Consider the following 12,013-nt stretch of genomic DNA (forward strand, 5'->3'; position numbering starts at 1 on the left):
TACTGCTGCAGCAGCTGTATTTAAATAATTCTCATTTTGATCAAATTTATTAATGACTGGAATTCCATTTATTAATTACACTAAGACATGAATTTGGCCCCTTAATGATAAACTGTTCCACTGCTGTTCTGTATGATAGAGTGTCATGCCAGGACTATCTGAGCTGTTACAGATCCACCTGTAATTCTGCTCACCTACACTGGCTCAACCACTTTGTGCAAAGCAGCCAAAGGCCAAAGCCTTCAATAAGCGCTGTAACAGAAAAAGCACAAATAAAACACTGAATTATTACTCGCAATAAAAACTCAACAGAATAAGATATCCCAAAGTTTCAAAATAAAGATCTTTATTTCAAAATAGTGTTTGAGAATAGCACATCCAGTTAATATAAAATACAAAAAGCAAGTTACCATTTTTTCAAATGGGGCAGTTTTCAGAGCTATATACTGAAACACTGTACAGGTTCACAAGAACTGTTATAAAACACACAGTTAAGTTCTGATGGTTTAATTTTACTTAAACTATATTTTCACATTTGTCTCCTTCTAATTCTGCTTATTTTTATTACACAAGGTGCTTACAAGATTGCCTATGGAGTGAAAATTATAAAACAGAATTTAATAATATAAATACAGAAAGAAAGTCCTTAAACTATGCACTAATATTCTCTGCTACGAAGATACATTTTACAAAAGTGCTAATATCTCTATGACAAGTAGTAGCAGATTACATTTAAATGACAAACAACTCTCACGTTTTATTTTTTAAATTGTCTGTAATACTTTGATAGTTCTAATCACTACAAGGGCAAACAAACACAGCATTTTCAGTTCTTAGTATTTCACAAAGGAAGTGGGAAAAAAGTAATGTATCTGTATATGTGTGTATGTGTACAGATGTGTAGGAGTGTTTGTACACATGCATGTACGTATAAATAGAGCTCTCGTATTTAGAATTTGTATTTTAACAGGAAATAAATTCTTAATGGTAAATACATTTCTTAGGATCTCATAATTTCAGTGAAGGAAAAAAATATCTGAGTTCCTGTAAGTAGAAACAAGGCTTATGTAAACTGTGTGAATTTTTACATAGAAAAAAGACTCCCTGGATTGACATTTACATTTTCATACTATCTTAACGTGTGGTAAAAGTAATTTTTACTAACATCCAGTATTCACTGAAAGCTTCAAATGCAAATGTGCAGTTTTCCAAACACGAAGCAGGAACTGCTCAGGCAGAGACATCCCAGCAGGACAGGAGACAGGAAGTCCTTTTTCCCACCTCCAGAAGCACAAACAGACAAGAAACAGCCATAACTCACCCCTCTGTGATGAGGACACAAGGAAGGACAGCTAGTGTTGCTACCTAGCCCCAGAGAACATGTCCCCATCACCATTGTGTCAACCACAGGCCTCCGATGGGTGAAGCACTGTCTACACTTTTTCCAAGGTGCATCAAGTCCCAGTGCTCACCGTGATGCCCCCAGTTTCCCCAGAGGCATTATGCCTTACAAAGGCAAAATGCCTCCAGGCACTGCCACTCAACCAATGCACCTCTTCCCCCTTCCCAATGTGGTTCAGACTTTTAGGAGTCATAATTGAGCCCCATGGGCCTGATTCTGAGCTCGGGGAATTTATCAATTTAACTATATGATTGCTTATTAGCCTGCCTATTACCATAATACCTTTGTGCTCCCTAACTGGAGCTACACCAATGGAAAATTCTGACATTAATGGAAATGTACTTAGTTAATGCAACACTGATCTGAATCTGGCCCAATATATAGGAGGAAATAAAACAAAACCAAAAAATATGAGTCAAGAAACAGATAAGACACCTTCTGAGTAAAACTGCATTGCACCAGAATATGCCACAATACTGCAGATGTTAAGGCACCTCCCAGCTTCCTGTTATAGTTGAGGATTTGGCTATTTTACCTTCAGTGATAACTTGCAGTAGTAAGCACTACTAGTCAGTGTTCACAGGGAGAAGCTTGGGTTAATATTAGACAATTTGTTGACTTAGCTTCACATTCCTGCAATATTTAGTTTGTCACATTTACATAAACTGAATTCACTACAGTGGAAACAGACATTAATGGTCAATTCACTTAACAGAAGTAAGGTATTGGCTATTGATGACCTTTTAACAAGTTTACTACATACAATAATCTACAAATGGGAAATCTGGAGTGTAGATAGGAAAGTTACAGTATGTGAAATCAAGATGTACAGGTGGTTTGTGCAGAAAAGTTAATAGTTTACAGATGTAGAGGGGAGAAAGTAGCAAATGGGAAAGAAAATGGGTACCTTTATTCCCTAAATCTGGGAATCTCGTAAACCTCTTTATGTGTTGGACCAAATTCATTTCACAGTTTCAATGACAAAAACAGATATTAACTAGAAGCCCTTAACGGTGTAATAGATAAAAAACTGCCAACCAAATCCCAACTTATCAAACATTTCAGATCATGTTATTTTTTTTTGAAAAGGATACATGTTTCCAAAGTATAAATTTTCTACACAGCTTATTTTTAAGTAACACTTAAAAACGTGTATAAGAATACTGTATTTGCTTTTTGCATATGACAACAGAATTCCTTGATTGATTCAGTATTAATTTAGTCTTTACACCGTGTTTCAATGGTGCTATCCTCTATGGACATTTCCTACACAGTGAATAAATATTAAATAATGCAACACTATCTGTGAAACAACAAAAACTGACAGGATCATTTATGTTTTGACTCTTGAGTAAACTTTTGATAATTTCCTTTTTATAGCCAAATTTTAAAGATTTATTAGTCTATTAGTTTGTTAGTGTAAGGATATGTTTAATGTCTACAGAAATTGCCAAAGTCTCTTTCTAAAAAGAAGCATTTCAAGTAATATTAGTACTGAAGTAAAATATAATTTCTCTTTTCTGTCTTGACTGACAGCAACAAAATCCTGGTATCCTAATAGATGGCAAAACCTACATTTACTTTAGTTTGCTAAATCTTCAGGTATTAGCAACAATGGAAAATATGAAGAATCTCACTCAAACCAATGAAATATTCAAAACAAAAGAAACACTGTCAATGTGATGTCGGTAGCAAAATCAACAGTAGATTACTGGTGCTAAGAATTTAACTTAGATTAAAATTATAGGCTGTTTTCAACCCCTAAGGAGACTGAAAAAAGAACTTAAGAATTCCTGTAAAGGAATGTTATGTATGGAGCCACTCGAGCATTTAAATATTAAAGTAGGTAAAGACAAGTACTTAAGGCTTTGCCCTGTAGTCTCTTCTCTGACCAAAACCAGTCACGAAATTCAAATGGCAACTTTGCCCTCATGTATCACCTGCAGCAGCAGGCCTATAGTTCAGTTTCAATAAAATCTTCCCTTTGCAAAGCCAAAAGAAAGCTGGAATGTAGCTTGAGATTCACATACAAAACTATACAATTTGTGTTAGAATATAGACTTGAGGATTGCTTAAAAAATATATTTATGTATTGGGAATGAGCAGTGCAATACCAGTTGGTTGTGTGAAAATCTTACCTTGTCTCTCTTCAAATGTATTTAAAGAAAAGCTGTCTCCAGTTTTTAAGAGAAAAAACTAGGAAAAGAAAGTATTTCAGGATGGGAAGCAGATCCCACAGCATTCCATGCAGATCTCCAAGCAATCTGAAGATTCACAACATGCATCCATGATGCCACAGTCCATATCACATGGGCAGTTACAGTCATCCCCCATCTCATCCCCACAGCAACAGCAGCAGGACTCCGATGTGCAGATGCCACAGGATGCTTGTCCCAGAACAATGTTACAGAGGGTGAGAAATTCACAGAACAAGCAAGCCAGGATACAGTGAACACAGCAATCTTCACGTGTCCAGTAGAACATCACATTAAAGAAAAAAGGAAAAACAAAAAAAAACATTAATATGTCATTTTAAATGCACAATGTCAGATAAGTAGTTGAAAGATAATGATTCAGAGTAGACATAATTGAGTATCATAAAGAACATGTTCCCTATCTTCAAGGTCACTTAAGCAGCCTTACATCTCCAATTCACTACCAGTTTTGGTGGAAGTTTCCTTTTCCTACACAAGTCTCTTGTCAATCCTTTTAATGTTTTACTTTGTTTCAAGAGAGTTCATAACAACAACTGAATATCAAAATGCATCTCCCACAAGTATTAGTAAGTTACCTGAGACAACTGCAGAAATATTCCACAAACTGTCAGCAAAAAATCTGGTACCCAATAAACAAATTTATAGAACAGCTTCAAACAATTCATACATCAATTAGACATGACCAACACAAACCCAGCTGCAGAACCTTGTTATTTTGCCTTGTCAAATGGCATGTTGTTCACATGAGCCTACCTCTTGAGCCTGTCAAAGTCCCTACGGATGGTACCCCTACCCTCTGCTGTGTTGACAGCACCACACAGCTTGGTGTGATTCACAAACTTGCAGAGGGCACACTCAATCCTCACTGTTCATGTCACCAACAAAGATGTTAAGCAGTGCTGGTCCCAACACTGTTCCTTGAGGCACATCACTCATCACTGGTGTCCACCTGAATATTGAGCTGTTGCCCACAACACTTCAAGTGAGACCATTCAACCAACAGTAAGCATAAAATATCCTCCCATAAGAAACGTACCATCAATGAAGATTGTAAGAGGCAGTGAACAATTATCTTTACACTAGCATGCACAAGTACAGAAATGCAGTTCAAAGTTCAACATCATTTAGAAGATCTTTCCCAAGAATGAAATGAACTACCTTAGCCTACGCTACCACTGCAATGCTGCAGATGGATTTCTCTTTATTACTACAGTCTTACATAAACTAAGCTGGGGAATGCCTGTACTGCAGTGTTGTCACAGTCACGATACACATAATGAACACAAACAATCAAAAGAAATGAAAAGCAAGAAGAACCCTGCCACAAAACTCATGTTACTGTGCAGGAAGTAAAACTGGGAGGAAAACACAGGAAAGACTGATCTATTTTTAAAGAAAGTTGTTGCCTGTACTGAAAAGCTGCTTTTTCTAAGTATATGCTGTCACTAAATAAATGACCTTCACAGAAAACCCAGAAGATACGTGAAAAAAAGCTGGGGAGTATCAGTTCACTGAAGAGGACCAAAGCCATACCAATAGCAATTAATTAGCTGGTTGTCATGGAGATGGTGTTAAATTTGTTCAGGTACAATCTCCTTTCAGATTTTCTTTTAATGTGAAGGAGAAAGATAAATAAGCCAAGAGTTGTATCTAAGAAGCCTTCATATTTGAGGAACTGAGATATCTTCTGTTTTGCGTGTTTAAAACACAGCTGCAAGAAGCTAATATAACAAATTTTCAACTGCAAATATTTTTTTAAATAAAATTCCTCAATAAAACTTTCTGAGTATCAGTACTGAAAATAGGATGCTCAAATAGATAATGTCATCATGTCTGCTTCACATAGGGATATATAGAATTGTAGGGTGAGAAATGAAGTTTTACATAAATTCTAACACAGGTATTTGTTACTGGACAAGAGAAACAATCCATAAGTTAAAACAAAAGCACATGGTGGACCTAAAATATATTTTCCCTGAAATATAAAAAATCTTCACACTAAGTCAGTACTGACAAGGAGAAGCCATGCTAATTTAAATGATGATAATTCCAAGATAGCAACAGACACAAATGTCTTCAGTGCCATGACGCAATCTCTGTAAGTCATTTTTTCTTTACTGACTGAAACACTGTAAGAGTATTTTCTTACTTTTTGATTTCCCTGTGCCAGGACTGTAAAACTCATCTTTACCTAACTATTTTACTTGAAGTGCATAAGCATTTATTAACATGAAGATACCTTTTGTTGATCTCCTCAGTCTTCATTTGTACAGTGAAAATAAAATTTGATCCACATTTCAATGATAAAATTGAAATAATCATGCTTTTATATTCTTCATATATTGGCTTTTAATAGCTAACTATGTTAGCTATTACTAAGCACACGACAAAGCATGTTCTTACCTCACCCTAACTAACCAGCTAAATTCAGAATCGAAACTGTATACATCTGCAATATCTTTCTTTCTGGGTAGATGATCGGAAGAATTTCTTCCATGCATTAAAACTACATCTTAGCTTCTCATCTACTGATATAATACTAGCAAGATGAAAAGATATCAGGCTGGTTTTTGCAGCAGCAGTAATATGAGACCTTAAGGTTTCCTAACATATTACATAAAACTCACACATCCTTCTACAGTACCCTCTTCTGCAGTACTCCAAACTGTCCGCTCCTAAGAACTCACATGGTTTAAAATGCTTTCTTTGGTTGCTGTAGTGGTGTGCCACAGCAAAAGAGACATGGCCATGAAGAAGATACTATAACACACTCACTCCCAAAGAGATAATGACAGTGATATCAGTACCACCTTGGAGACAACTAAAATACACCTCAATGCTTGCACAAGCTGGTAATTCTTCCCTGGTTCCATGACGAACTCTTTTAACACATTAAGACTGTACTTAACTTCCATTCTTTGACCTTACTACATAAAATCCTAACAGTTTCTGCAGATGAGTGAGAAGTGGAACACTTCATTCAAACTGGAATTAAACTTCATTTATTATAGCTGGGAAATAAAATGTAAAAAAGTAAATTTGATGCTCTTAAAGACTACTAACACATTTTCCAGAAACTCTGAACATATTTTAGTCTTTTCTGTTCAGGAAATGATAAAGCAGTATCAGTCATGATGCAATATCTACGTTAATTTGAAAGGTTAACTTTTTTATTTTTTATTTTTAGGAACCAGACTTGTTTCCATTCTTCTTTTTCCATTAGGTATAGTCATGCAAATAAGAATCAGGGGTGCCCTTTTATCAAGGACCAGACTCCATGTGCCCTGCTGTTGATGATATAGCACAGCTGCTGAACAGCTAACTTACAAGTTTTTTGAAATTTAAGTTTTCACCTAAATACTTTCAAAGAGAGAGAACTTAGCCTATTCTCGTTATATAAATCCATTAAGATAAGATTTTCCTCATGACTTACAAACTAAACTGTAACAGTCTCAAATTTCCTTTGCTTTTCAATTCTTCTATCACACTTTTCTCTAATTAACACTGAAGTACTGCACTACAGATGAATGCTACACAAAAAATATGGATGTGGGGTGTTAAACACTAAACAGATGTATATTTTGCACATTAAAACAGAAAAAGGATACGTCTGCCCTTGCTCTTTTATCAAATGCATTTATGATTTCATCACAACACTATCACATTTGTTGACTAACACTCAAGCTCCAAAGGCTCTGCTGAATGGCATAAATTATGTTAGGCTTGGTCTCTCAGCTGAGAGAGTATCTCTCACTAGACCAATCCACAGTAAAGAGAAAAAAGCAGATCCACTTTCAGATATGCAAGTTCATTCAGAGTTATCCTTTCATTTTGAATTGGATGAAAGTAAGACCCAAATTAAAAGAGTCATTCCGTGAGGCATTTTTATACACAGATTTAAGTAAAGCTGTTTCCTTAGTTCTTTGGCACATCTCCAAAAGTGACAGATTTGTTAGGGAACTTTAAACAATGCCAAGGCAAACAGAATCTCAACAAACTCAGTCAAGCTTAGATCACAGATGCAATTCCAGCTACTTTGTGCTGGAGCACAAAAGCGTTTATGTTACAAATAATACTTTAATCGGGATGCACATATCTCAGATATGCTACACTAGCATATTAAAATCTGACCTTAAGCCAGCAGTGTGCCCTTGTGGCCAAGAAGACCAATGGTATCTTGGGGTGCATTACAAAAAATGTGGACAGCAGGTCAAGGGAGGTGATCCTCCCCCTTTACTCTGCCCTGGTGAGACCACATCTGGAACACTGTTCAAGTCTGGGCTCACCAGGTCAAAAAAGACAGGAACTTTTACAGGGAGTCAACATAAAGATGCTGAGGGGCCTGGAGCACCTCCTTATGAGAAGAAAGGCTGAGAGATCTGGGGCTGTTCATCCTCCAAAAGAGAAGGCTGAGGGGAGATCTGACCAATGTTTATAAATATCTGAAGGGTGGCAGTCAGGCTTTTTTCAGTTGTACCCAGTGACAAACTGGAACACAAGAAGTTCTATGTGAACGTGAGGAAAAACTTATCTGTGAGGATGACAGAGCACTGGAACACGCTGCCCAGAGTGGCTGTGGAATTTACTTCTCTGTAAATATTCAAAACCCACCTGGACACTTTCCTGTGCAACACATTGTAGGGAACCTGCTTTAGCAAAGTGTGGGTCTGGATGATCTCCTATGATCATAGAATAGTTTGGATTGGAAGGGACCCTAAGATCATCTAGCTCCAACCCCGTTATAGGCAGGGACACCTCTCTCTAGACCAGGCTGCTCAAAACCCCGTCCAGCCTGGCTTTGAACGCCTTCAGGGCACTAATGGCAACCTGTTCCAGTTTCTCACCACCCTCACAGTAAAGAATTTCTTCCTAATATCTAGCCTAAATCTTTCAGTTTAAAGCCATTTCCCCTCATTTTGTTACTACCTGCCCTTACAAGAAGGCTCTACCCAGCTTTCCTGTACGCCTCCTTCAGGTACTGGAAGGCTGCTATAAGGTTATAAGGTCCCCCCAGAACCTTCTTTCCTCCAGGCTGAACAGCCTGAACTCCGTCAGCCTGACCCCACATGGGAGGTGCTCCAGCCCTCTGATCATCTTTGTGATCTCCCACTGGACACACTCAAATAGCTCTATGTCCTTCTTAAGTCAGGGGCCCCAGAACTGAATGCAGTGCTCCAGGTGGGGTTTCATGAGAGCAGAGTAGAAGGGTAGAATCACCTCCCTCAACCTGCTGGTCACAATTCTCTTGATGCAAACAATGCAATTATTCTATGATTCTGTGAGTCTGTGAAAAATATTTATCCACTGATACTCAAAGCTCGTAGACCCCAACATTGTATCTTACTCCACTGACAAAGTCACGCTCTGTTAGGGAAAAGAAAATATTAACAGTAAAACAACTTTAATTTTTGTAAGTATGTGTCTTTAAACATTTGTGCAAGTACGTACGTTATTTATTTCTAAGATATTTGTGTACACGTTGCTCTAATTTACTTTAAATACTGAAACATACATTTTTTTTAATTTCAACTTCCTTTTTATCCTCTCATCTTCATTTTTATTAAATGGTGCAGTTCCAGTTAAGAAACAGATTTTAAGAGATTTAAGAGATGTGCATAAACTATATAAGATCTGCAGAAGTTAAACTGAAAAAAGTACAGAGAGACGCAGAGGCAGGCTGATCTGTGCTGCTTTTGTAACATCTGACACTAACCTCTCACAAACTGACCCAATACACTTTCATTCCAAGCAGGTCACACGCGATAAAAGGTCTCCCCCTCTGCAATGGTAAATAAGCTCACTTACAGAATGGTGACCTTGGTCAGCTTTTTACTAACTATATCCACCGAGTTGAGACAACTCAAAACAAATCTCCAGGCACTCCGCTGTCTCACAGCAAGAATCAAAAAAGCACAAAACCACAATCAAAGAGGACCTCAGTGGGGGATCGCGCCAAGCCCCTGCAGCGCCCTGAACAGAAGCCCCAGCAGGCACGGAGGGCTTCCTGCTGCCAGCACAGGCTGGGATAACCCACACACAGGGATAGCCCACTGCGAGGGATAACAGCCCTGACCAGAGCGGCACAGCACTCACCTACCAACAGGAGTGAGCCATGGAGAAGCACCCCCAGCCCAGGTTTGCAGGGGGTATGTGATACCCACACTGGGATGTCAGCTTAGAGTGGCTGCGTGTGTGCACGAGCAACACTGTGGCCATAATGTATGCAGATTCTGTGCAGCTTCTGCTACCCATCCCCTTTTAGAAAATTCACTACACCTGGTAAAACTCTGACATGAAAATAAGAAATCTAGAGAGAACAAACCAACGTGTCATGTGGAATATAGCTATCCCTAGATAACAGAGCCACATTTATATGGGGGACAAGAAAGTTACACATTATGATAGGTGATATTTCAGCATTTTAAAATATAAAATGATCATCTCTCTTGATCAAGAAAATTAAAATACTGCTTGAATGGTTAAATTACATTTACAACAAGCATGGAAACTTTCATCAAAGCCTATATTTTAAACTCTTAATATAGCCATAACCTCAGAAGAAAAATGATCCAGCTGGTAAACATACTATGAAACATGCAAATTTCCAATACCTAAGGCTTCCTTTGAATCTGCAACTTTCATTCCCATTGCTCATCATGGCAAATACTGAGACTAGTCAGATGCCAGCTGGACTGTGACCTTATAAAACAGATGCTGTGGAAAGACCTTTCTTCATTACAGGCCCCGTGTTCCACTTGCTCATTTAACACAATGTGTAAATCACCTGCCAAGATTTCTATGCAAACAAAACATAACCACACTTAAAATACATCACTTTTCAAAATGCCTTCTTAAAAATTATGTTTTGATCATATGATGTTATTTGCACACCGACTGACAACTGCCTTCTGCTACAACATTGTCTAACAAAAATACTGTTAGAAATAATGAAGTACTCAGGCAGAGCTCCAGATTAAATCAAGTTCCAAAAGATAACATTAGAACTTTTGGCACAAGTAAAGAGGTTAGAAAGATATTTAATTAAGTAGCTGCCTAAATGCTGGTGGTATGGATTTCAGAAGTGTATATAAGAAAAAGAGAAATGAAAAGAGAGAAAGGGAAAGAGACGAAGGAAAATAAAGAGGAAAGGAGGGACTTTAATTGCTACTAGATATTTCTGCAATATTAGGATATCTGTGATACCAATCTAGAGACAGAACAATATCTCTAAAAAAAAACCAAAAAACTACTGCATTTGAGAGACAAAAAATCCTCTTCAAAATCATACGCCCAAAAGGAAAGGGAAGTTGACTGAAAACTATGTCAGTTTATATAAAGTTATACAAACCAAAACAAGATCCACTACTTCAATAGAGGTCTGTTATCCTGCTAAGACAACTACTCACTACTTTCTTTGTATATGCACATATTGGTTCTTAAGACTGCCGCTATAAGACTGTTCATTGGATTTGTTTTGTTTTCAGTTAAGACATCAGTATCACATTGGATATTCTAATTAATGTAGACAGCAACACAAGTCAAATAGGGCCCATCACATCCAAATCTAAAGCAGATGATGAAGTTGATACTAAATTGAAGAAAAAACTGTTACATTCAAATGCATCCTGAAGTGTTGAATTTTCAACTTCTAATTTTAAGAAAAAAAACACACATATTGGGTGAGATTGTTGCATCTCTAATGCAGGATACACAGGATATACAATCCAGAAGACTTTTCTTTATTCGTCTGACTCCAGCAACCAGGCTTATCTCACTTCCTATAACCTATCTTTATTTAAAAAAAAAAAACAGAACTTGGAAAGAAGATGCCTTTTCCTGCATTCCTGGTTTAGATGGCCTGGGAAGAAAGAAAGCAAAATCTACTGCATATAAAGCAATCAAGTTCACAATCTGCTCATCCTAGTTTAACAAGCTGCCTTTCCAGATGAGCATAGTAACTGTGTATGACCTCGACCCTGACTATGAGTGTCACCCTAAACTCAGATTCTGACAAGCTGTTACAATTGTGGTAACTGCCCTAAGAAATGCAGTGACTTGTGGACTTGTGTGGTCACAGCAACCTGACCACAAGCAAGAGATCAATTTCAAAACCAGTATTCCCTCTGTCCATCATTTACTTTTTTTATCAATAATTGCTTTCTCAAAAAATAAAAATAAAAATGAAAAAAAAAAATATCATGAAGCTTCATATGTTTCTTGTAGAAAAGCTTGCTTTTTATTTAACAAAATAACTTGTGTCTAACTCATTTTATTGCTCCTTTCCATCACAGTAAGTTCTTCTTCCACCCCTCCCACATGCTTCTTCTCTTTCCTTCTGCAACCCTAAGTATGTCATTATTATTTACCTTTCATCATTCTGATACATGTGTATGTA

General features: G+C 37.3%; 1 protein-coding gene across 1 annotated transcript in view; it reads right to left on the reverse strand.

The window, feature by feature from the left end:
* Positions 1-329: 329 nt before the first annotated feature.
* Positions 330-12,013, reverse strand: part of MDFIC (MyoD family inhibitor domain containing) — a 48,279-nt gene continuing 36,595 nt past the window's right edge. The window contains 1 exon segment of the mRNA XM_048956510.1: positions 330-3,864. Within this exon segment, the coding sequence (XP_048812467.1) occupies positions 3,617-3,864 (248 nt within the window). The 3' untranslated portion in view covers positions 330-3,616.

This window comes from Lagopus muta, chromosome 1 (assembly GCF_023343835.1).
Source record: "Lagopus muta isolate bLagMut1 chromosome 1, bLagMut1 primary, whole genome shotgun sequence".
Lineage (NCBI taxonomy): Eukaryota > Metazoa > Chordata > Aves > Galliformes > Phasianidae > Lagopus > Lagopus muta.